This window comes from Pristiophorus japonicus, chromosome 26 (genome assembly GCF_044704955.1).
Source record: "Pristiophorus japonicus isolate sPriJap1 chromosome 26, sPriJap1.hap1, whole genome shotgun sequence".
Classification (NCBI taxonomy): Eukaryota; Metazoa; Chordata; class Chondrichthyes; family Pristiophoridae; genus Pristiophorus; species Pristiophorus japonicus.
The window spans coordinates 18,493,541-18,520,379 of NC_092002.1; the positions used below are offsets into that span (position 1 = coordinate 18,493,541).

The 26,839-nt window shown below is 46.3% G+C and overlaps 1 protein-coding gene across 1 annotated transcript in view; it reads right to left on the minus strand.

Annotated features, from left to right (window-relative positions):
- Positions 1-21,828, minus strand: part of LOC139239047 (cation channel sperm-associated auxiliary subunit gamma-like) — a 138,525-nt gene extending 116,697 nt beyond the window's left edge. Inside the window, exons 1-4 of the mRNA XM_070867552.1 lie at positions 21,740-21,828; positions 20,636-20,849; positions 13,199-13,261; positions 11,354-11,522 (exon numbers count right to left, since the gene is read on the minus strand). Coding sequence (XP_070723653.1) covers positions 11,354-11,522; positions 13,199-13,261; positions 20,636-20,849; positions 21,740-21,828 — 535 coding nt within the window. The remainder of the gene's footprint in view (positions 1-11,353; positions 11,523-13,198; positions 13,262-20,635; positions 20,850-21,739) is intronic.
- Positions 21,829-26,839: the final 5,011 nt, after the last annotated feature.

Genomic DNA, 26,839 nt, shown 5'->3' on the forward strand with positions numbered 1-26,839 from the left:
GAGCACCCTTCTGTCGCACACCAGCACCTACACAGCCACTAACAACGTTTTTCTTTTGTCATTGCAGGACAATTTCGCACAAAATCTGCCCTACCTCCAGGACCTGACTGACAAGGAGGAGCAAGTGTATGGCCTCATGGATGCTGCAGTCATGGCATTGGAGGGCGGGGAGGCAGAGCCCCCACTCGACAGTGACAGTATGTGAATGAGATGGCCATTTTGTGTGGGTCCCCTTAGCCTTGAGGCCACATGCCTTGCAAGATGCTGCAACCAAAATAACGATGCCCTTCTCTTCTTGCCTTCCTGCCCCATCCCCAACTAAAAACTGCACTTCTGTTACATTGTGCTTACAGATGATGAGCCAGAATAGCGCCAGCCTGCCTGTCAGCCTATGTCTTCAGACCACGAGGAGGAGGAGGTGGAGCCCAGTGTGCTGGGGCAGGGCGAGACATCCACAGTTGAATAGAGTGCGGAGAGCACCTCGGTCAAAGAGGCCGTCTTCCCCGGGGTTGGCTGAACTTGAAGCTCCTGGCCCCAGTGGCCTGCAGCAACGCCTAGCGCACAAGGAAATTTGGTGGCAGCTCTCTGGCGGGTAAGTCAGCCCATGAGTCCTGCTCACAGCCAGGCAAATGAACACCTGGACTTGGAGGCTATGTCCAGGGAGTCAATGCAGATGCACTGCGAGCTCATCGGTGAACTTGGTGAGGATTCCGCCGAGCGTCGATGCACATGCGTTGAATGTGTCAGAGGCCATCGCAACCTTGGCATTTGTGGGTCGGGGGCCCATCGAGCCCATCATTGGTCGATTACAATGGATGCTCGAAGCCACAAGTAACCATGGGGTCCAAGACATGATGGCGTGAGCCATGGCTGACGTGGCAGTAGCCATTGAGCGGCAGGCTGAGACCACAAACACCTGCATTCTGCCATGTCATCAGTGCGTGCTGGCTGCTCTGATTCAGGGTCACATTGAAGCCACGCAAACGCTTACTGCTGCCATTGTGTCTGGGGCCCTATGAGTCCAACAGGGCGGTAACGGTGCCGAGGAAGGCCAGCAATCTGCGCTCCACCAGATTGCTCCGGATGCTAGGCTCTGCCCCGGGGAAATGGCAGGCTGTCGGTTGAGATGGAACATGATGTCCTCTCCCAGGAGGACATCATTCGGTCTTCTGACACTGCCATTCCGCTTTTGCACCCCAGCTATCTAACACTGCTGCTGCCCATTTCTCAGGTGGGGCTGTCAGCAGCAGGGCTTTCCAGACCCAGAGCTGGTCCAGGGCATGGTGCTCGGCCATCTGTCCTGTCTTCCTCACACACACATCATGCCTGAAGCGATCTTGCTGTAGGCACTGAGGAAACAAGTAGCTAAAGTAAATGTTGGTCCCTTAGAGAATGGGACTGGAGAATTAATAATGGGAAACAGGGAAATGGCAGAAACTTTGAACAAATATTTTGTATCGGTAGAGGACACTAATAACATCCCAATAATTGATAATCAAGGAGCTATTGCGGGGGGAGACTATCACTCGAGATAAAGTACTAGTCAAGCTAATGGGAGTAAAGGTGGACAAGTCCTCTGGACCTGATGGCATACATCCTCGGGTCTTAAAGGAAGTGGCTGCAGAGATAGTGGATGCATTGGTTGTAATCTACCAAAATTCCCTGGAAAACCACAAATGTAACACCTTTATTTAAGAAAGTAGGGAGATAGAAAGCAGAAAACTATAGACTATAAACTATAGGCTAACATCTGACATTGGGGAAATGCTGGAGTCCATCATTAAGGATGTAGTAGCAGGACATTTAGAAAATCATAATACAGTCAAGCAGAGTCAGCATGGTTTTATGAAAAGGAAATCATGTTTGACAAATTTGCTAGAGTTCTTTGAGGATGTAATGAGCGGGGTGAATAAAGGAGAACCAGTGATGCGTATATTTGGATTCCAGAAAGCATTCAATAAGGTGCCGTACAAAAGGTTACTGCACAAGATAAAAGTTTACAGGGTTGGGGTTAATATATTAGCATGGATAGAGGATTGGCTAACTAACAGAAAACAGAGAATCTGGATAAATGGGTCATTTTCAGGTTGGCAAACTGTAACTAGTGGGGTGCCGCAGGGATCAGTGCTGGAGCCAAATTTGCTGATAATACAAAGATAGGTGGGAAAGCAAGTTGTGAGGATGACGCAAAGAATCTACAAAGGGATATAGATAGGCTTAGTGAGTGGGCAAAAATTTGGCAGATGGAGTATAATGTGGGAATATGTGAGGTTATCCACTTTGGCAGGAAAATAAAAAAGCAAATTATTATTTAAATGGGGAGAGATTACAAAATGCTGTGGTACAGATGGATCTGAGGGTTCTTGTGCACGAACGCAAAAAGTTAGCATGCAAGTACAGCAAGTAAACAGTTAGGCAAATGGAATGCTGGCCTTTATTGCAAGGGGGATGGAGTATAAAAGTAGGGAAGTCCTGCTCCAACTGTACAGGGTGTTGATAAGACCACACTTGGAGTACTGCGTACAGTTTTGGTCTCCTTATTTAAGGAAGGATATACTTGCATTGGAGGCAGTTCAGAGAAAGTTCACGATGTTGATTCCTGAGATGAAGGGGTTGTCATATGAAGAAAGGTTGAGCAGTCGGGCCTCTACTCCTTGGAGTTTAGAAGAATGAGAGACAATCTTATTGAAACATATAAGATTCTGAGGGGGCTTGACAGAGTAGATGTAGAGAGGATGTTTCCCCTCATGGGGTAATCTAGAACTAGGGGGAATAGTTTCAGAATAAGGGGTCACCCTTTTAAAACGGAAATGAGGAGGAATTTCTTCTCTCAGAGAGTCATGAATCTTTGGAGTTTTTGACCCCAGAGAGCTGTGGAGGCTGGGTCTTTGAATATAGTTAAGGTGGAGATAGACAGATTTTCGAATGATAAGGGAGTCAATGATTATGGGGAGCGGGTGGGGAAGTGGAGTTGAGGCTAGGATCAGAACAACCATGATCTTATTGAATGGCGGAGCAGGCTCAAGGGGCTAGATGGCCTCCTCTTGCTCCTATTTCTTATGTTGTTATGACCCATTAAGGAGGAGCAGTAGGTGAGGGAGGTGGGTGAGCCAGAGGGGTGGGAAATGTCTATGCAAGACCCACTGATGAAAGGTGTGGCCATGGATCCTATTTTGAAAAGGTCTCAATGGTATTCATCTGTTGTATTATTTGAAGGGGTGGTGCCCCATTTTGTTTTCTTTGAGGGGGTGGGGTCTGTGTACGTATGTTGTGAATGTTATTCATCTGTTGTAATATTTAAAGGGGCGTGTGCCCTGTTTTGTTTCCTTTGAGGGGGTGGGATTTTTGGGGTCGTTTGAGGGATGTGTTTGCAATAAAATGTAATGTTGAACATTTCATTCAGCCTCTGGGTTATGGCTGTTGACTTGTAACAGAGAGATCGCATCATCGTGCCTCAATACGTGCTCATTATTAATTCCCTCAGCGCACTCCACTTAAGTGATGTGTTCCCTTATTAGCCGCCGCCGAATAGCCCTACCGCTGCCAACATTGGCACACTAGCTCCTCTGTGGATGCTACTGGTCCTCGTCATGTTGCTGTTCATTCAGGGCGTCAGCACGCTCCTGTTCCTGCTCCTGACCCTGCTCGTCCTCCTGAGGTGGGCCTGCAAGCCCCACTGGCAAGGCCTGGGCCCTCATGATGGCCAAGTTGTGCAGCATGCAGCACACCACAATGAATAGTGAGACCTGTTGAGGGGAGTATTGAATCTCCCTCCAGAGCAGTCCATCGGAATCGCTGCTTCAGGACCCCTATAGTCTGCTCTATGATGTTGCAGGTGGCGACATGGTTCTCATTGTAACGTTCCTCCAGCTCTGTGGTGGGGTTGCGGAGGCGGGTCATTAGCCAGGTGGCCAGGCCGTATCCCTTGTCCCCGACCAGCCAGCCTTGGCCTTGCCTTTGGGGCTGAAACAGTCAAGGCACAGTGCTCTTCCCACAGGATAAATGCATCAGATGCGCTTCCAGGATAGCGAGCATTACTGATGCGCAGCATGTAGTCGCAACAGTTGCAGATTTCTGTTTCTGAAGATCTCAGCATTCTGCAAAGGTGCTTTGCAAGGCCACAAGCGTGCAGTCAATTGCTCCTTGCACCCTCAGGAAACCAGCTATCCTGGCAAACCCACATGTGTGTAGAGAGCCTGTGTCACATCACGGATGAGGCGACGTGCTGTGAATTGTGAGATGCTGCATATGTCCCTGCTGCAGCCTGGAAGGATCCGGAGACATAGAAATTGAGTGCCACCGTGACCTTCATTGCGACGGGCAGCGCAGTCCTAGTGCCGATGTAAGGCTGGAGGTCTTCCTGCAGGAGATGGCATATATCTGCCATGACTTCCTTTCGGAAGTGTAGCCTTCTGACATACTGCTCCTCGTCCAGGTATGAGATAAGGCCTCCTGCCCCGACATCTAGGGCACTCCTCCTTCGGCTGCCAACATGGCCAACAGCCCTTCTCTCTTCATGACGCCTTGCTAGAACATAGAGAATGCGACGCTGGCGAACAAGTAATTCCCCCATTAAAGTTTTAGAAATAAGTTTCTCTCAAGTTCAACTGGTATGTCTGTCTGCCGCTGCAAACTCGGAGGCTCACCGTGACTGTGACCTCCAATGGAAGCGCTTCCTCATCCCTTTAAGTAGCCACCAGTTAATGACTCTACAAGCCTGTACCGACTGTTTTTCCAGGCGTTGTTCTTAGCCGCTGCTAAATGAGGTGGCCGCACCTAATTTTCCGACCGGGGCGCAAGCGTAGGTGTTACACCAGGAATACGTCATGATTGGAGTGATCATCAGCAGTCAGGTGCTACTAGTTTGTGCCCCCGGTGAGCCTCTAATGAATTTTCGGTCGGGGTGCTAAACGCTGTGCACCCAGCCGGTAACCTCTTACCTTCCCATTAACATCCCCTCTGGCCGCTAACTGAGGCGTTAGACAACTGAAAATCCAGCCCTAGAAGTTTAGAATATAGCTGGAGTCCAGGTTATGTGAGCTGAAGTAGGAGCGATCTGTGTTTTGATTCATCAATTGGGCTTTCTTAATTTTGATCTTTTCTTAAGCTGTATGTTCTGGTCTGGGTGTGATATTTAGATCTGTGTGTACATGCCACATAACCATTTGCTCAATTCAGCATGGTTACTAGTTGCATCTCTCAAACAAATGATGAAATAGATTTTTTCCATTTAGCACAGCATAAGGGGATACCGCCTGACAAGATAATTTAGGAATTACACTCCATTAATTAAAATGAAAGATTAAACAGTAATACGAAGTGGTGAATATTGTTATATATGTGGACTTGTATTTACTCTGTACAGCCACCAGAGGGCTCATTGCCCGGAATCCCTCGAGAGCACAGGTATTTAAGGAGGCTTCACAGGTTGGAGAGGCACTCTGGAGACCTGCAATAAAAGACTAAGGTCACACTTCACTTTGAGCTCACAATATTCAGTCTGACTCTTTCTCCATACACTACAACTGGCAACGAGATACAGATAGAAAACCCAAAGATGCAGAGAACAGTGGGCATCCTGGAGAAATTTTCAGAGGGAGCTATTGGGAAACTTTTGTGGAGCGACTCGACCAATACTTCATGGCCAACGAGCTGGATGGGGAAGAGAGCACTGCCAAACGAAGGGCGATCCTCCTCACCGTCTGTGGGGCACCAACATATGGCCTCATGAAGAATCTGCTCACCCCAGCGAAACCCACGGAGAATCGTACGACGATTTGTGCACACTGGTCCAAGAGCATTTGAACCCGAAGAAAAGCGTTCGGATGGCGAGGCACCGGTTCTACACCTACAAAAGATCTGAAGGCCAGGAAGTGGCGAGTTATATCGCCGAGCTAAGACACCTTGCAGGACATTGCGAATTTGAAGGACATTTGGAGCACATGCTCAGAGACTTTTTCGTACTTGGCATTGGCCAATAAACCATACTTCGCAAACTTTTGACTATAGAGACCCCAACTTTGAGTAAGGCCATAGCGATAGCCCAGGCGTTCATTGCCACCAGTGACAATACTAAGCAAATCTCTCAGCACACGTGCTGCTACAAGTACTGTGAACAAAGTGATGTTGTTTTTGAATCATAACATATAGGGCAGGTCACACATAACTGCAGCTACATGTGGGCAGATGTCTCAGAGACCACCATCAAGATTGATGAATGCAAGGCCATTAACACCTTGTTGGCGCTGCGGGGGTGATCATCTTTTCCATTCATGCCGATTCAAAGGATACATTTGCAAGGTCTGAGGAATAATGGACACCTCCAACGAGTGTGCAGGCGAGCTGCAAAGCCTGTTAAACCTGCAAACCACCATGTTGCAGAGGAGGATCATGATGGAACAGAGCCTCAGATAGAGGAGGCAGAGGTACATGGGGTACACACATTCACCATGAAGTGTCTCCCGATAATGCTGAATGTTGAACTAAATGGACTCCCGGTGTCAATGGAGCTGGACACGGGCGCAAACCAGTCCATCATGGGCAAAAAGACTTTCGAAAGGTTGTGGTGCAACAAGGCCCGTCTTAACTCCAATTCGCATGAAACTAAGAACTTACACAAAAGAACTGATTCCTGTAATCGGCAGTGCTACTATGATGGAGCGGTGCACAAGTTACCACTCTGGGTGATACTAGGCGATGGTCCCACGCTGCTTGGCAGGAGCTGGCTGAGAAAGATACGCTAGAACTGGGACGACATCCGAGCGCTATCGCCCGCTGACGACACTTCGTGTGCCCAGGTCTTAAACAAATTTCCTTCGCTGTTCGAACCAGGCATCAGGAAGTTCCAATGAGCAAAAGTGCAGATCCACCCAATTCCAGGGGCACGACCAATCCATCACAAGGCGAGAGCAGTACTGTACATGATGAGAGAAAGGGTAGAGATCGAGCTAGACCGGCTACAAAGAGAGGGCATCATCTAACCAATTGAGTTCAGCGAGTGGGCCAGTCCAATTGTCCCAGTCCTCAGGGGAGACGGCACTGTCAGAATCTGTGGCGATTACCAAGTAACTATCAATCGTTTCTCCCTGCAGGACCAATATCCACTACCAAAAGCCGATGACCTCTTTGCAACGCTGGCAGGAGGAAAGACGTAGACGAAGCTGGATCTAACTTCAGTCTACATGACGCAGGAACTGGAGGAATCATCGAAGGCCCTCACCTGCATCAACACGCATAATATAGCAGATGCCCGTTTGGAATCCGATCAGCAGCGGCGATATTTCAGAGAAACATGGAAAGTTTACTGAAGTCGGTCCCGAACACTGTGGTCTTCCAGGACGACATCTTGATCACAGGTCGGAACACAGTCGAGCACCTGCAGAAGAGGTTCTTAGTCAACTCAACCGCATGGGACTCAGGTTAAAACGCTCGAAGTGCATTTTCCTGCCGACTGAAGTGGAGTTTTTGGGAAGGAGGATTGCGGTGGACGGCATCAGGCCCACCAATGCAAAGACGGAGGCAATCGAGTACGCACCGAGGCCACAGAACGTGACGGAGCTGCGGTCGTTTCTGGGACTCTTGAATTACTTTGGTAACTTCTTACTGGGTCTCAACACCCTGCTAGAACCACTACATGTCTTACTACGAAAAGGGAGCGAATGGGTTTGGGGCAAAAGGCAAGAAAATGCCTTTGTAAAAGCGAGAAAATTGTTATGCTCAAACAAATTGCTTGAGTTGTATGATCCATGTAAGCATTTGGTACTAGCATGTGATGCGTCGTCATATGGCGTTGGGTGTGTATTGCAACAAGCTAATCATTTCAGGAAACTGCAACCTGTTGCTTATGCATCCAGGAGTCTGTCTAAGCCCAAGAGAGCCCATAGCATGATTGAAAAAGAAGCGTTAGCATGTGTCTATGGGGTAAAGAAAATGCATCAATACTTGTTGGGCTAAAATTCGAATTGGGAACTGACCATAAGCCATTTATATCCCTGTTTTCGAGAGTAAAGAGATAAATACAAATGCATTAGCCCACATCCAGATATGGGTGCTCACGTTGTCCACATACAACTATGCCATCCGCCACAGGCCTGGCACAGAAAACTGCACCGATGCTCTCAGTAGGCTGCCATTGCCCACCACGGGGGTGGAAATGGCGCAGCCCGCAGATCTAGCCATGGTTATGGAAGCATTTGAGAGTGAGCAATCACCCGTCACTGCCTGGCAGATCAAAACCTGGACAAGCCAGGACCCCCTATTATCTCTAGTCAAAACCTGTGTGCTTCACGGGAGCTGGTCCAGTGTCCCAGTGGAAATGTAGGAAGAGATAAAGCTGTTCCTAAGATGAAATGTCTATACAGGCAGACTGCCTTCTGTGGGGCAATCAAGTAGTGGTCCCCAAGAAGGGCAGAGACACCTTCATCAATGACCTCCACAGTACCCACCCAGGCATCGTAATGATGAAAGCGATAGCCACGTGTGGTGGCCCGGTATCGATGCGGACTTAGAGTCCTGCGTTCACAGATGTAATACATGCTCGCAGTTAAGCAATGTGCCCAGGGACGCCGCTAAGTTTATGGTCTTGGCCCTCCAAACCATGGTCTAGGGTACACGTCGACTATACAGGCCCGTTCTTGGGTAAAATGTTCCTTGTGGTTGTAGACGCATACTCCAAGTGGATTGAATGTGAGATAATGTCGACTAGCATGTCCGCTGCCACTACTGAAAGCCTGCGGATCATGTTTGCCACTCATGACTTACCTGATGTTCTGGTGAGCGACAACGGGCCATGTTTTACCAGTGCTGAGTTCAAAGAATTCATGACCCGTAACGGGATCAAACATGTCACATCTGCCCCGTTTAAACCAGCGTCCAATGGTCAGGCAGAGAGAGCAGTGCAAACCATTAAGCAAGGCTTGAAGAGGGTAACTGAAGGCTCACAGCAGACTCGCCTATCCCGAGTCCTGCTTAGCTACCGCACGAGACCACACTCACTCACTGGGATCCCACCTGCTGAACTGCTCATGAAAAGAGCACTTAAGACAAGGCTCTCGTTAGTTCACCCTGATCTACATGAACAGGTAGAGAGCATGGGGCTTCAACAAAATGCATACCATGATAGTGCAAATGTGTCACTTGAGATTGAAATCAATTATCCTGTATTTGTTTTAAATTATAGACAAGGTCCAAAGTGGCTTCCCGGCACTGTCGTGGCCAAAGAGGGGAGCAGGGTGTTTCGGGTCAAACTTTCAAATAGACTCATTCACTGGTAACACTTGGACCAAATCAAACTCAGATTCACGGACTACCCTAAGCAAACCCACCTTGGACCCTACCTTTTTTGATCCCCCAACACACCAATGGCAACCGACACCACGGTTGACCACGAAGCAGAATCCATCATCCACAGCAGCCCTGCAGGGCCCAACACATCAGGCAGCCCAGCAAGGCCAGTTGCACAGCAGCCCAGCGAGGGCCCAACAAATGATTCAACAACACCAGCTTTCACACCGAGACGATCAACCAGGGCAAGAAGGGCTCCAGGTCGACTCACATTGTAAATAGTTGCACTATTGACTTTGGGGGGGCGGGGGGGGGAGTGTTGTTATATATGTGGACTTGTATTTACTCTGTACAGCCACCAGAGGGCTCATTCCCCGGAGTCCCGAGGGATTATGGGATAATCCCTCGGGAGCACAGGTATTTAGGTAGGCTTCACAGGTTGGAGAGGCACTCTGGAGACCTGCAATAAAAGGCTAAGGTCACACTTCACTTTGAGCTCACAGTGTTCAGTCTGACTTTCTCCGTACACTACAAATACAGCTTTCCAATTTATACATGAAAAGATAAATGATTTGCTTAGACGATTTTGAAATGCATATTATGGAAGATCGAGCATAGTTCCCAGAGCCTACAGGAATTCCAATCTGTATAAGAAAGTCACACTTCAAATTTGCTTTGCAGAGAGAAAACTTCTCCAGCTCTACCTGCAGCAGGTCTGGGGTCGGTCCTCTCTGGATGGAAGCATTCTAATTGGAGAAAACTTGGTTGTGTGTAGTCCAGAAGGGTAGTGATGATTTTCAATCTAGATTATTGACAATGTAACTTGCTCTAAATCAGTATAAAGCACCACAATTTCAAACGATCCATACTATTTTTTGAAACACCCGAGACCCTAAAATCACAAAATTAAGTACATTTTTGAAGTACTGAAGTTTAATTGGAGAATAGCCCTATGATCTCTAATAATATTAATGAGAGTATCTTCTGTTTGCTGATTGGAGCACCAGCCCACATAATCCCAGATACGTTTCCACACACAGTGCACCCGTTGGATCCGCAGCTACTCTGCAGCACCTGAGAGAAATTTCTCGGAGAAGAGCTCGCAGCAGATAAGTGCGCATTTGGTTCGGATGTCAGTGGTGTAATCCTTAGTTACACTGCCAAACGCAAAATCCAGACTCGTGTTAATTTGCCTTCTCTGTAATCGGTAGCTGTTCCCACGTTCCCAGCCTGTGGACCTGATAACTTCATCAGCATTCAGTATTTAAATAAGATTTTTCAAATAAAATAACCCAACACAAATAAACTTATTTTAAAGCTACATCATTTCTTTTAAGTAGGAACCTGATGCTTAGACTCAATGATGCAGAAATTATGGTCGGAGGCTTCCCACGGGGTAAGCCTCTGACCGGAAATAATCTTTCCTGGTGATCCGCGAGGTTCAGCGACTTGCGTTTCGCAAGCGTGCCTGGGATCACATGGGCCGGCCCAACCAATGAAAGTAGAGGGAAGCCCATTTCATATGTATGGTAATTCTATTTGTATAGAGCTGCTATAAGTATGAATGGGAATACCCCCCAAAATACAAAAACACATGAAATAAATAAAAAAACACGTCACATATTTAAAATTAATTAGAATGCCATTTAATTAAATATTTTAAACAAAAATTAATTTTTTGAATTTTTTAAAATATATTTTAACTGGAGGGTTTTTAATATATGAATAAGTGAAAACATTTTATTTTTCTATTTTTTTAAACTCTTACGCTGTAAAAGCAGGCCTTACCAGACGTAAGAATTTCACAGGCATTCGTTGGGCAGAAGTTAGGAAAATAGCCCAATTCTCTGCCTGTGAATGCTCATTTGCTTGAGATTCATACGATCTGTCAAGAGGATTTTTGACAGATTGCAAGTTCCGGGTTTCAGTGCAAGCCTAAACCCAGAACTTGCGGGGCCCCAAGGGCTCATGCGCACCTCGTGCACACCCGTAGGGATCCCGAATTCAGTTTATAATATATAATATATACTATATCATTATGAGGTAATTCTGGCTAAATGTTTCAACTCACCAGAGTTCACAGTGAGGTAGATGATGAACTCATACACTTTTCCTTTGTCCAGGTAAATAACAGAAGGCAACGCATAATATTCACCTTTATAGACCTCCCGGTAATCATATGCTTCCACATAGAAGCTGCCCTTCGAGAGTTTATTACTGGCCAGAAAGAAGTAGAAATCCTTGAATAGGAAGATAAAAAATAGCATGAAAATAAAAATTCAGTTTTCATTAGGTGAGGTTCTTTTTTAGGGAGGGGGGTGGGGATTGGTGATACTACTCACATTACGTAACATAAAGGCTGTACTATGTTACAAAGTGGTAACTTGCTAAAGGTTTAGATGACACTGCAAATCATAACTCAATGTTATTCGCACCCCAAGATGAGTTGCATCCTTGAAACTCATATCAGCCTGTATTATTTTATAGAATATGCATGTGGGATAGTGTTCGTCCATTTTCAGTGTATTTTGCCAGCAGTAAAAATGAACATCAACTTCAGGATTGAACCACATGGCTTTAACTGGAGTCATAGAATGTCCTGTTTTCAGTTTGATGCTGCTGTACGTTTTGATCATCATAATGACCTACATCCAAAATGAGAAAGAGTTTCTCTCTATCTATTCTATCATATCCTTCGATCATCTTAAACATCTCAATTAGCTCACACCCTAATCTTCTATAATTGAGGATATAAAATCCTAATCTATGCAACTTGTCTTTGTACCCTCTAAGCCCTGGTATCATTCTGGTGAATCTGCACTACACTGCCTCCAAGGTCAAAATATTCTTTCTGAGGTACATTGCCCAGAGATGCGGTCATAGAATCATAGAATGGTTACAGCATAGAAGAAGGGCATTTGGCCCATCGAGCCTGTGCTAACTCTCAGCTAGTCCCACTCCCCTGACCTTTCCTCATAGCCCTGCAATTCCTTTTCCCTTCAGATACTTATCCAACTCCCTTTTGAAAGATAAAATTGAGTTTGCCTCCACCAGTCAGTGCATTCCAGATCTTAATCATGCGCCGCATAAAAAGAATTGGTTCTTTTCCCAAATCATCTTAAATCTATGACCTCTGGTTCTCCACCCTTCTGCCAATAGGAACAGTTTATCTCTATCTACTCTGTCCAGATCTCTCATGATTTTGAACACCTCTATCTTCTGTGCTGCAAGGAGAACAACCCCAGCTTCTCCATTCTATCAACATAACTGAAGTCCCTCATTTCTGGAATCATTCTCGGAAATCTTTTCGGCACCCTCTCTAAGGCCTTCACATCCTTCCTAAAGTGTGGTGCCCAGAATTGGACACAATACTCACATCCTGCCAATTATAGCATATACCTATTGTCCATACACTTTGTGTCCTACCTTCTAACCAATTCCCCACCCATGTCAAAAGGTTGTCTCCAATTCCATGCACTTTCATTTTTGCTAACAGCCTATCGCATGGAACCGTATCAAATGCCTTCTGGAAGTCTATATAACTAACATCCATAGACATTCCCTTATCTACCAATTTTGTGAGCTTCTCAAAAAATTCCACAAGGTTCGTTAGATATAACTTACCCTTTACAAATCCATGCTGGCTCTATCTGATCAGACCATAGGAAATGTTTACATAGCAATTTTCACGGGAGTGTATGGCTCGTATAAGAATTTTAATACACTGCAGGAACAAATTAACTTCCTAATTTTCATTTGAAAATATAATCTTGGAAAAGAGGGGGTAAAGGCTGCTGTTGCATTCTGAAGATTATAATTACAAACTGTCCTTCACCATTGACCAGATGCATATTTGCTTCAGAATTGTCTTTGTATTTCAGAAATTGTTTTCCAACAATAATATTGTACATCCTACCCGAGCTTCCCGTGACAGTTTCCACCACCTCCATGTCAGATCTTCAACTGAATCAGCATATGGCTGAAAGGAAATAAATCAATAAGCCATCAGCTGGATTGCAATCAACAAAACTACAATATGTTACATCATTAAAGCCATTTATTGTTTAACATAAAACTGTTCGGCCCTGAAATTCCATGGTGTTTCTACTGGTCTCCTGCCATAAGTTGGAGGCAGAACAGTGAAACCCTCAATAAGGGGAGACCAGCCATATTTGTCACTTTTTGCATTGTCTTGTAATGGGTGGAATTTTTGTTTGTCCCTTACAAGTCAAATGAAGGGACGGAACCAGGGATGGGAATACCTGAAACCATTTCAATGATTGCTCGTATGCTGAGACAGGTGCCGCAAGGGCACATTGAACCCCACCTGGCAAGGCCCTAGACTTCCGAAGAAGACAATGAAAAAAATACATCCTGAATTGAACTACTCCCCCGTGGGGATTGGAGCCATGGGGTGAGAGGGCAGATGGACAACGCCACTCCTACCCCACCCTCCTATGTGTGGGTCATCTCTCCTCAGTTTCATGGTACTTTGAGAAGATGGGTGCTAAAGAAGAGCTCCAAGTGGCAACTTCATCCACCAGCCCCATGCAAATGAGATGCCCCTACACCTCCCCATGACCTGGCAAACTCCAATATGCATTAGTGTTAGAGGGCACTGATGTGTGTAATCCTTGTGTAATGGCCACATCACTACCCGTGGAACCACAAGGCCACCAACAATGTACTACTTGGACCTCTGAGCTCATTCTCGTATAAATGGCATTGCAGGAAGAGGTCAAGAAGCTAAGTGGTGCTAGCAGTGCCCACAGTTAAGTGGTCCCTGGGGGGAGCATTGTGGATTTGTGGAAGCAGTAGACCTCGAGGGCGCGGCCGGGAGCCGGGGGGGTCTCGGTGGAAGAAGATTGGACTTCAAAGGAGATCGCGGGCCCCATGCGGCAGCTACTCAGCCTCGGGCGAGATTGCAGACAGGTCACGGGTCAGGGAGCCTGGAGTTCGGGACTAGGAAGGAATTAGATCGGGGACCGGGGATCTCGGGGCCAGGGTGAAGGGAGATCAGGCAACAGGGAGCATGACGGCCAGGCCAGAGATAGAGGGAGATCGGGGTAGGGAACCACAGAGGTTGGGGCTGGGCAAGGAGGTGGAGAGAGATCGCAAAGCCTGGAGGTTGGGGCTAGGGGAGAAGAGTGGGGCAGGGGTGTGTGCAGAGAGCAAGATTAGAAGTTGGCAATCTTGAGGCCTGAAGCGGTGGCAATTGGGATGGAGTTGCTAACGTGCAGTCGGGAGGAGCACTCTAGCTCCTCACCCCCCCACATTCAGGTAAATAATTTACTTTTATTGTTGCAGGCGATCCCTAGCGCTAGTTTCCGAGTATACCCATGGGCTGCCTCAGGGTGAACCCATCTTAAAGCAGAAACCTCAAGCAGGCCTTAGGGCCCTTATTTTCATATGAAAAGATCTACTTTGGGTGTGGGTAAAGGATGTCTCTTATTTACAAAAGCATAAAATTATGGATCTTATTGAATGGCGGAGCAGGCTCGAGTGGCCATATGGCCTACTCCTGTTCCTATGTTCAATGTTGGAAATCTGAAATAAAAACGGAGAATGCTGGAAATACTCAGCAGGTCAGGCAGTATCTATGGAGAAAGAAACAGAGTTAATGTTTCAGGTCGATGACCTTTCGTCAGAACTGGAAAAATTTAGAGGTGTAACAGATTTTATACGTGCAGAGACATGCATAAGGGGAGGGGAGGAAAGAACAAAATGGAAGGTGTGTGACAGGGTGGAATGCAAAAGTGATTAAATGGCAAACGGCATGATAGTACAAAGCAAAAGGGGATGGTAATGGGACAATCAAAGAAACAAAAGGATGAATCCAGAAGAGGTGTAAATGGGAATGGTAGAATCATCAACAGCTGCCATGTGAAAAAAAAGGGGACAGAGGTTAGGATCTGAAATTGTTGAACTTAATGTTGAGTCCAGAAGGCTGTAAAATGCCTAATCAAAAGATAGGGTGCTGTTCCTTGAGCTTACTTTGAGCTTCATTGGAATATTGTAAGAGGACGAGGAATGAGAGGTCAGAGTTGGAGAATTAAAGTGACAGACGATAGGAAGCTCGGGGTCACGCTTACAGACTGAATGGAGGTGTTCCTCAAAGCGGTCACCCAATCTGCACTTTAAGGGTGGCGCTGTTGTTGTTTGGCGAACAGACCTACCTTACGGAGGTTGAATGCCAACTCTCTGATACCTCCTCCTATCTCCCCCTAGACCATGACCCCACTACCAAACATCAAGCCATCGTTTCCAAGACTGTCACTGAACTCATCTCCTCTGGAGATCTTCCCTCCATAGCCTCATAGTTCCTCAGCCCCTCAAAACCTGCTTCTATCTCCTTCACAAGATCCACAAACAAGACTGCCCATGTAGACCTATCGTTAGCCCACACCTACAGTACTAGGGAAGGAAATCTGCTAGCCTTACCTGGTCTGGCCTATATGTGCCTCCAGACTCAAAGCAATCTGGTTGACTCTTAACTGCCCTCTGAAATGGTCTAGCAAGCCACTCAGTTGTACAAACCACTACAAGAAAAAATAATATGAATAAAACTGGACGGACCACCCGGTATCGACCTCGACTTTGGACACAACGGCACACCCAGCCCAGTCGATCCTGCAATGTCCTCCTAACTAACATCTGCCAAAATTGGGAGAGCTGTCCATCAGACTAATCAAGCAATAGCCTGACATAGGCATACTCACAGAAGCAAAACTTCCCCCAATGTTCCAGACGTCTCCATCACCATCCCTGGGTATGTCCTATCCCACCGGCAATACAGACCCACCCGAGGTGGCGGCACAGTGGTATACAGCCAGGAGGGAATGGCCCTGGGAGTCCTCAACATTGACTCTGAACCCAATGAATTCTTATGGCTTGAGGTCAAGTATGGATAAGGAAACCTCCTGCTGATTACCACCTACCGCCCTCCCTCAGCTGATGAATCAGTACTCCTTCCTTCATGTTGAACACTTGGAAGAAGCACTGAGGGTAGCAAGGGCACAGAATGTACTCTGGGTGGGGGACCTCAATGCCCATCACCAAGAGTGGCTCGGTAGCACCATAAGAACATAAGAAATAGGAGCAGAAGTAGGCCATTTGGGCCCTCGAACCCGCTCCGCCATTCAATAAAATCATGGCTGATCTGATCATGGACTCAGCTCCACTTCCTTGCATGCTCCCCATAACCCTTTACTCCCTTATTGCTCAAAACTCTTGTCTATTTCCGCCTTAAATATATTCATTGACCCAGCCTCTGGGGCAGAGAATTCCAAAGATTTACAACCCTCTGAGAGAAGAAATTTCTCCTCATCTTAGTTTTAAATGGGCGGCCCCTTATTCTGAGACTATGTCCCCTAGTTTTAATTTTCCCTATGTGGAAATATCCTCTCTGCATCCACCTTGTCGAGCCCCCTCATTATCTTATAAATTTCAATAAGATCACCTTTCATTCTTCTGAACTCCAATGTGCATAGACCCAACCTACTCAACCTATCCTCATAAGTCAACCACCTCATCGCCAGAATCAACCTGGTGAACCTTCTCTGAACAGCCTCTAATGCAAATATATCCTTCCTTAAATACGGAGACTAAAACTGTACGCAGTACTCCAGGTGTGGCCTCACTAATACAGTTGTAGCAGCTTTTATACTCGCTGCTTTTATACTCTATCCCCCTTGCAATAAAGGCCAACATTCCATTTGCCTTCCTGATTACTTGCTGTTCCTGCATAACTACTTTTTGTGTTTCATGCACAAGGTCCCCCAGGTCTCTCTGTTCTGCAGCACTACTAATCCAGCTGGCCAAGTCCTGAAGGACATAGCTGCCACAGTGGGTCTGTGGCAGAAGGTCAGAGAATCAAGATGAGGGAAAAACCTGCTTGACCTCATCCTCACCAATGACAGCATTAGTAGCAGTGACCACCGCACAGTGATTGTGCAGACGAAGTCCCGTCTTCACACGGAGGACACCCTCCATCGTGCTGTGTCACATGATGACCATACTAAATTAGATAGATTCAGAACAGATCTAGCAGCTCTAAAACTGGGCATCCATGAGGCACTGTGGACCATCAGCAGCAGCAGTATTGTATTCCACCACAATCTGCAATCTCTTGGCCCGGCATATTCCTCACTCTACCATTACCATCAAGCCAGGGGACCAACCCTGGTTTAATGAGGAGTGCAGAAGAATATACCAGGAGCAGCACCAAGCCTACCTAAAAATGAGGTATAAACCTGGGGAAGATGTAACACAGGACAACACAGGCTAAACAACGGAAGCAGCATGCTATAAACAGAGCTAAACGACCCCACAATTAACAGATCAGTTCAAAACTCTGCAGTCCTGCCACATCCAGTTGTGAATGGTGGTGGACAATTAAACAACTAATGGGAGGAGGAGGTTCCATGAATATCCCCATGCTCAATGATGACGTTTCCAGAACGCAAAGACAAGGCCGAAGCATTTGCAACCATCTTCAGCCAGAAGTGCCAAGTGGATGATCCATATCGGCCTCTTCCGGAGGTCCCCTTCATCACAGAAGTCAGTCTTCAGACAATTTGATTCACTCCGTGTGATATCAAGAAACGGCTTAGCGCACTGGATACAGCAAAGGCTATGGGCCCGAACAAGATTCCACCTGTCATGCTGAAGATTGTGCTCCAGAACTAGCCGCGCCTCTAGCCAAGCTGCTCTAGTACAGCTACAACACTGGCATCTACCCAACAATGTGGAAAACTGCCCAGCTATGTCCTGTCCACAAAAAGCAGGACAAATTTATATGTAACCTTTAGGGCTGCTGACCAAGGGCCATGCGGCTCTTTGTCAGCAGGCGCGGACACGATGGGCTGAAATGGCCTCCTTCTGCGTTGTAGATTTCTATGTTTCTATGTTTCTAAATCCAATCCAGCCAATTACCGCCCCATCAGTCTACTCTCAATCATCAGAAGTGATGGAAGATGTCTTTGACAGTGCTATCAAGTGGCAATTTCCAATAACCTGCTCACCGATGCACAGTTTGGATGCCGCCAGGGCCACTCGGCTCCAGGCTTCATTACAGCCTTGGTTCAAACATGGAGAAAAGAGCTGAATTCCAGAGGTGAGGTGGGAGTGACTGCCATTGACATCAAGGCAGCATTTGACCTTTCTCTAATCCATGAGAACAATTCCAGATCTCATTGAGTTGTTAAATATATGAGCCAGTGGCTCACCTAATACAGACTATTTCTTTCAGCACCCTAAGATGAATGCCATCAGAATCAGTAGCATCATCTGCTTTAAGAGCCCTAATTCTAGCAAGAACTATTTCTACATTCATTTCTGCACATTTGATTGCAGCATAACCACTATGTAACTGCAAATGTAACACCACTATTTAAAAAAGGAGGCAGACAAAAAGCAGGAAATCAGTTAGCCTAACATCTGTGGTTGGGAAAAAATATTGGAGTCCATTATTAAAGAAGTAGTAGCAGGACATTTGGAAAAGCATAATTCGGTCAGGCAGAATCAGCATGGATTTATGAAGGGGAAGTCATGTTTGACAAATTTGCTGGAGTTCTTTGAGGATGTAACTAACAGGGTGGATAAAGGGGAAATAGTGGATGTGGTGTATTTGGACTTCCAGAAGGCATTTGACAAGGTGCCACATAAAAGGTTACGGCACAAGATAAAAGTTCACAGTGTTGGGGGTAATATATTAGCATGGATTGGCTAACGAACAGAAAACAGAGAGTCGAGATAAATGGTTCATTCTCGTGTTGCCAATCAGTGGGGTGCCGCAGGGATCATTGCTGGGATCCCAACTATTTACAATCTATATTAACGACTTGGAAGAAGGGACCGAGTGTAACATAGCCAAGTTTGCTCACGATACAAAGATGGGAGGAAAAGCAATATCTGAGGAAGACACAGAAAATCTGCAAAAGGACATAGATAGGCTAAGTGAATGGGCAAACATTTGGCAGATGGAGTATAATGTTGGAAAGTGTTGGCAGAAAAAAATCAAAGAGCAAGTTATTATTTAAATGGAGAAAGATTGCGAAGTGCTGCAGTACAGCGGGACCTGGGGGTACTCGTGCATGAATCACAAAAGGATAGTATGCAGGTACAGCAAGTGATCAGGAAGGCCAAAGGAATCTTGGCCTTTGTTGCAAAGAGGATGGAGTATAAAAACAGGGAAGTCTTGTTACAGTTATACAGGGTATTGGTGAGGCCACACCTGGAATACTGTATGCATTTTTAGTTTCCATATTTACGAAAGGATATACTTGCTTTGTAGGCAATTCAGAGAAGGTTCACTAGGTTGATTTCCGGAGATGAGGGGGTTGACTTATGAGGAAAGGTTGAGTAGGTTGTGCCTCTACTCATTGGAATTCAGAAGACTGAAAGGTGATCTTATCGAAACGTATAAAATTATGAGGTGGCTTGACAAGGTGCATGCAGAGAGGATGTTTCCACTGATAAGGGAGACTAGAACTAGGGAGCATAACTTTAGAATAAGGAGCTGCCCATTTGAAACTGAGACGAGGAGAAATTTATTTTCTCAGAGGGTTGTAAATTTGTGGAATTCGCTGCCTCAGAGAGCTCTGGAAGCTGAGACATTGAATAAATTTAAGATAGAGATAGACAGTTTCTTAACCGATAAGGGAATAAGCGGTTATGGGGATTGGGCAGGGAAGTGGACCTGAGTCCATGATCGGATCAGCCAAGATCGTATAAAATGGCGGAGCAGGCTCGAGGGGCCGTATGGCCTACTCCTGCTCCGATTTCTTCTGTTCTTATGTAACAACACTGGAAATTCTGCATCGCCTGCCGTAGTGAAGAATGATGAAAAGTAATCATTGAAAACTTTAGCTATGGATTCCACCCAAATCTTTGACAGTCTTTGATGACTCTCTTACTCCTAACTTTTGATGACTCTCTCACTCTTAAATAGCTAAAAAGGCCATGCTGTTACTGTCAGAACCTATCCACTATCCCATTTTTCAATATTATTTTGGCAAATTCCAATGGATTTTGTTGCCAGCAACTGAATCTGATACCTATCCCCGTTTTCTTGAGACTTACCTTGTACCTGGAAAATATTTCTGCTTTAGTTTAATTTATCACCATTTAGCCACTTGGCTTTTATTTGCCCATGAGGTTTTTTTTGACCTGAGGGATAAGCATGGCTTCCTTATGCATAAAAATGTTTCTATTACTACTCCATTTTTCATTGGTGCTGTAATTACTCCTGCATGGTAGAATCCCCCAAACAATCTTATTCAAGTCGCTATCATTTTTGTAAACTTAGCCCTCTATAATCAATAATATGGGTTAGCTTAGCAAATTTTCTTACTCTATAATAGGTGGTATGCAGCCACAACAGTCCATGGATAAGGCCCTGATAGACAATCAGTGATAGGTTATTGTACAGTCCAGTGTTGGAAAAGATCCACGGTGGCTCGGCCTTATAATGCTGTATTCGGTTGTAATACTGGGAGGGAGCTGTGATTTCAATCTCTATACTTCCAAAAGGACAAAAGTCCTCAAACAGGATAAAGTTACCATAGCTGCAAAATAAATAGCACTTAATTTATCTTTTCACGTAACATTTGGTTTCACTGTGAAATCAAAGCCTATAAAACATAAGCTCATTACTAACTGGCTAGCTTTTTTATTAAATGGGTCAAATAGCAAAAGTGAAAAAGATACAAGTCCTGCCTTACATTCAAAATTAAATTTCTAACCATGAGTCTTCATATTATCCTACTTTTGTGGTTTATACTCCAAAGGGAAGCCCAAAATCACAACGGCGTCCTATGTACGTCACAGGACTCCAATCTGCATGGGCTAAATGTTTTCGATGGGCAACTGAGCCACCCATGTGGAAGAAAAAACAAAAGACTTGCATTTATACAGCGCCTTTCACAACTACCGGACATCCCAAAGTGCTTTTCAGCCAATGAAGTACTTTTGGAGTGTGTTCACTGTTGTAATATAGGAAGGATACCAACAAAATTGTTGTAATGTCGGAAGGACCCTAACAAAATGGTGGTGCTCAAAATTTCAATGGGAATGGGGTGGTAAGTGCTGTGCAGCAATTCGCAGCACACTATCAACCTGTTCCCATCCAAAAACAGAGATGAAAATCAGCCCCACTGTATCAACAGCTGTGCCACAAATTCTGCTCTCGTCATCTACCCTGTGTTCGCTGACCTATATTGGCTCCCAGTTAAGCAACACCCTGATTTTAAAATTCTCATCCTTGTTTTCAAATCCTTCAATGGCCTCGCCCCTCCCTATCTCTGTAATCTCCTCCAGCCCTATAAACTCCCTGAGACCTCTGCACTCCGCCTATTCTGGCCATTTGAACATCCCTGATTTTAAATGCTCCACAATTGGTGGTCGTGCATAGAGTGGCATTAAACAGAATGCACTTAAACAGAGGGGCCAAAATTGCCTCTCGCCCCGATTGGGGACGGTAACTTTCCAGGCTGGGACTTTTAACGCTCGGCCCAGAAGTCCAGCCGCCGACGCAGAATTGGGCATGTGCACCCCTCAAAGGAGATGGAGCGCTGCCTCCAGCGCTCTGTATGCTCGAAAGCGCAAAGCTTTGTGACTGCTCCGCATAGTGCTGACACGCTACAATGCCCCTCAATTAAAGGCACTCTGCACCCTTTGGTGGTTGCCACTGGGCCACCAGGGAGGCAATCAACCTGGCCAACAGCCCGGCACCCATAACAGAGTGCTGGGCTGCATGAAGGCAAGCTGGTCATCGCAAGAACCGCCATTGTTGGGCCGACAGAAGAGTTGGCCGCTATGTGGAGCAATTTCCCCTGCAGAGCACAAAGTAGTTCGGCACGCATGGTGATTATGTCCGGGGCACTGTGCTGCTGGGACATCGACCCCCCAAACCTTTGGTGAGATTTCCTGAGAGGCACTATCGCCCCCTCGCTTGGGCGAAAATGCCATTGCGCCCCGTTAGCACCACCCAGAGGCGCTAACAGGGCTATAAAAAAGAACAATTTCGGCCACAGATTGTTTTATGTAGCAATTTAGGGAGTGGAAGGGACCAAAATTGCCCCTTCGATAAGGTCTCTGGCCACCTGAAAGCAGCGGCCAACTGGCTGAATGGTTGCCGTGTCTAAGCAGAGGAGCCTCCATTTTGAAAATTGCCATTCCTCAGTTTTGGAGCAGTGTCCAGGACGACTCCGCCCCTTTTCACCACGCAGCGTGCACACGCCAACCCCTTACCAATTGGCGGAGACCCCCTTGCGAAGTTGCTCCTTTTCCGGAATTTCCCCGCAGAAGCGGCACCGTCGCCAATCGATGCCACTGACAGATTTTGCTGTCGGTACACTCTCTGTGGCTGGGTGGCACAGCTGCCCTTAAAGGGGAGGTGTCGCTGCCGGCAACGCCATCTTATTTTTTTTGGTCACCCAACTGGCAGGTCATGCCGACAATTATGGTCGCGGGTTTGGCCAGGATGCCATCAGGCAGCCTAGCAACCCCTTCACAGTGGAAGACACAAAAACCATGCCAAATATTGCTGGTCACAGGAATGTGGGAAGGGAGGTTCTTGAGACCTTGAGACAATCACTATCACTAGGGGGGTAGTGCTGGACAGGCTAATGGGACTCAAGGTAGACAAGTCCCCTGGTCCTGATGAAATGCATCTCAGGGTATTAAAAAAGATGGCGGAAGTTATAGCAGATGCATTCGTTATAATCTACCAAAATTCTCTGGACTCTGGGGAGATACCAGCAGATTGGAAAGCAGCTAATGTAACGCCTCTGTTTAAAAAAGGGGGCAGACAAAAGGCAGGTAACTATAGGCCAGTTAGTTTAACATTTGTAGTGGGGAAAATGCTTGAAACTATCATTAAGGAAGAAATAGCGGGACATCTGGATCGGAATAGTGCAATCAAGCAGACGCAGCATGGATTCATGAAGGGGAAATCATGTTTAACTAATTTACTGGAATTCTTTGAGGATATAATGAGCATGGTGGATAGAGGTGTACAGATGGATGTGGTGTATTTAGATTTCCAAAAGGCATTCGATAAGGTGCCACACAAAAGGTTACTGCAGAAGATAGAGGTACGCTGAGTCAGAGGAAATGTATTAGCATGGATAGAGAATTGGCTGGTGAACAAAAAACAGAGAGTCGGGATAAATGGGTCCTTTTCGGGTTGGAAATCGGTGGTTAGTGGTGTGCCACAGGGATCGGTGCTGGGACCACAACTGTTTACAATATACATAGATGACCTGGAAGAGGGGACAGAGTGTAGTGTAACAAAATTTGCAGATGACATAAAGATTAGTGGGAAAGTGGGCTGTGTAGAGGACACAGAGAGGCTGCAAAGAGATTTGGATAGGTTAAGCGAATGGGCTAAGGTTTGGCAGATGGAATACAATGTCGGAAAGTGTGAGGTCATCCACCTTGGGAAAAAAAACAGTAAAAGGGAATATTATTTGAATGGGGAGAAATTACAACATGCTGCGGTGCAGAGGGACCTGGGGGTCCTTGTGCAAAGTTAGTTTGCAGCTGCAGCAGGTAATCAGGAAGGCGAATGGAATGTTGGCCTTCATTGCGAGAGGGATGGAGTACAAAAGCAGGGAGGTCCTGCTGCAACTGTATAGGGTATTGGTGAGGCCGCACCTGGAGTACTGCGTGCAGTTTTGGTCACCTTACTTAAGGAAGGATATACTGGCTTTGGAGGGGGTACAGAGACGATTCACTAGGCTGATTCTGGAGATGAGGGGGTTACCTTATGATGATAGATTGAGTAGACTGGGTCTTTACTCGTTGGAGTTCAGAAGGATGAGGGGTGATCTTATAGAAACATTTAAAATAATGAAAGGGATAGACAAGATAAAGGCAGAGAGGTTGTTTCCACTGGTAGGGGAGACTAGAACTAGGGGGCACAGCCTCAAAATACGGGTAAGCCAATTTAAAAGCGAGTTGAGAAGGAATTCCTTCTCCCAGAGGGTTGTGAATCTGTGGAATTCTCTGCCCAAGGAAGCAGTTGAGGCTAGCTCATTGAATGTATTCAAGTCACAGATAGATAGATTTTTAATCAATAAGGGAATTAAGGGTTATGGGGAGCGGGCGGGTAAATGGAGCTGAGTCCACGGCCAGATCAGCCATGATCTTGTTGAATGGCGGAGCAGGCTCGAGGAGCTAGATGGCCTACTCCTGTTCCTAATTCTTATGTTCTTATGTTCTCTTGGGTGCTCGGCCGCTGGCCTGGCTGAAACCTTCCCTGGTGGCCCAGTGTTTGTCACTAAAGTGGCTGCAGAGTTCGCTGCGGCCCTCCCCTTTAACTGAAGGGAAGAGACGTTGTGGCACGCAAATGCGATAACTGACAGCATGACTACTCTGCCCCGCCCCCAGTGCTGCCCCGCTAATGATGGCCACTCCAGGGCAAAGTGGCAAGTTGGATCCAAAATTGGCTTGGAGGTAGGAAGAAAAGGGTAATGATTGATGGATGTTTTTGTGACTGGAAGGATGTTTCCAGTGGGGTTCCGCAGGGCTCAGTACTGGGTCCCTTGCTTTTTGTGGTATATATCAACGATTTAGATTTGAATATAGGGAGTATGATTAAGAAGTTTGCAGACGACACTAAAATTAGCTGTGTGGTTAATAATGAAGAGGAAAGTCATGGGCTGCAGGAGGATATCAATCTACTGGTCAGGTGAGCAGAGCAGCGCCAAATGGAATTTAATTCAGAAAAGTGTGAGGTGATGCACTTTGGGAGGGCTAATAAGGAAAGGGTATACACATTTAAGCGGTAGGTCACTTAATAGTGTAGATGAACAAGGGGACCTTGGAGTGCTTGTCCACAGATCCCTGAAAGTAACAGGCCAGGTGGATAAGATGGTTAAAAAGGCATACGGAATGCTTGCCTTTATTGGCCAAGGCATAGAATATGAGCAGGGAGGTTATGCTTAAATTGTATAATACTTTGGTTAGGCCACAGCTGGAGTACTGCATGCAGTTCTGGTCGCCATATTATAGGAAGGACGTGATTGCACTGGAGTGGATGCAGAGGAGATTTACTGGTATGCTGCCTGGAATGGAGAATCTTAGATATGAGGACAGATTGGAGAGGCTGGGTTTGTTCTCATTGTTCTCATTGGAACAGAGGAGGTTGAGAGGAGACCTCATCGAGGTGTACAAAATATTAAGGGGCCTGGACATAGTGGATAGTAAGGTTTACTTCCATTGGTGGAGGAGGCTATTACGAGGGGGCATAGTTTTAAGCTGGTTGTGGGAGGTTTAGAGGGGATTTGAGAGGGTCTTCTTTACACAGAATGTTGTGGGGATCAGGAACTCGCTGTCTGGAAGAGTGGTGGATGCAGAAATCCTCACCACTTTTAAGAGATGTTTGGATGGGCTCTTAAAGTGCCGTAACCTGCAGGGTTACGGACCTAGAGCTGGTAATTGGGATTAGACTAAATGACCTTTTGTTGGTCGGCGCAGGTATAATGATAAGCACTGCAGGGAATAGAATATGGCCAGGGTGATCTCCTGGACTAGTTTCGATCGCCTGGATGGGTCGGAGAGGAATTTTCCCAGATTTTTTCTCCCTAAATTGGCCTGGGTTTTTATCTGTTTTTTGTCTCTCCCAGGAGATCACATGGCTCCGGTTGGAGTGGAGTGTAGATGTTTTTATTATAAGGGGTGTTGCAGTGGTGTGGGGCGGACTGGTTGGGCTGGGTGCTCTTTGCCTTTCCGTCATTGTTCATGGGTTTGTATGTAACTTTTAGGGCTGCTGCCAAGGACCGTGCAGACACGATGGGCTAAAATGGCCTCCTTCTGCACTGTAAATTTCTATGTTTCTATGTTTCCACTCCGCCCACCCCTTCCCTCAACGACTATGTGTCCCACCTGTGACAGGGACTGTGGTTCTTGGATTGGACTGTACAACCACCTAAGGACTCATTTTTAGAGTAGAAGCAAGTCTTCCTCGATTCCAAGGGACTGCCTATGATGATGAGTGATGGCCACTCCTCTCACCCCCGTGATAAGGTCACTTCCGCCCTATTTTTAAAAAATTCCCGAAGTGCTAAATTTCGATGGTTAGGTCGCCCCATGCATTGAGGTGGCCAGAACACATCGAAAATGGTAGGGAGCCTCATTTTGGCAGTGGGCAATTTTGGCCCCGAAGTCTCTGGTAAGTATTGGGAGAGTAGTAGCTGTAAAAAGTGAAATTTAGCTTAAAATTTTGATTTTAACCTAGAACTTTAAAAATTGTAGTTAACAGAAGCTGTCTGACAGTGTCCACATGCCAGACACGAGACTCCCAAAGCAAGCGCTCTACTCGGAACTCCTTCACAGCAAATGAGACAAAGGTGGGTAGAGGAAACGATACAAGGACACCCTCAAAGCCTCCCTGATAAAGTGCAACATTCCCACCGACACCTGGGAATCCCTGGCCAAAGACTGCCCTAAGTGGAGGAAGTGCATCCGGGAGGGCGCTGAGCACTTCGAATCTCATCGCCGAGAGCATGCAGAAAACAAGCGCAGGCAGCGGAAGGAGCGTGTGGCAAATCTG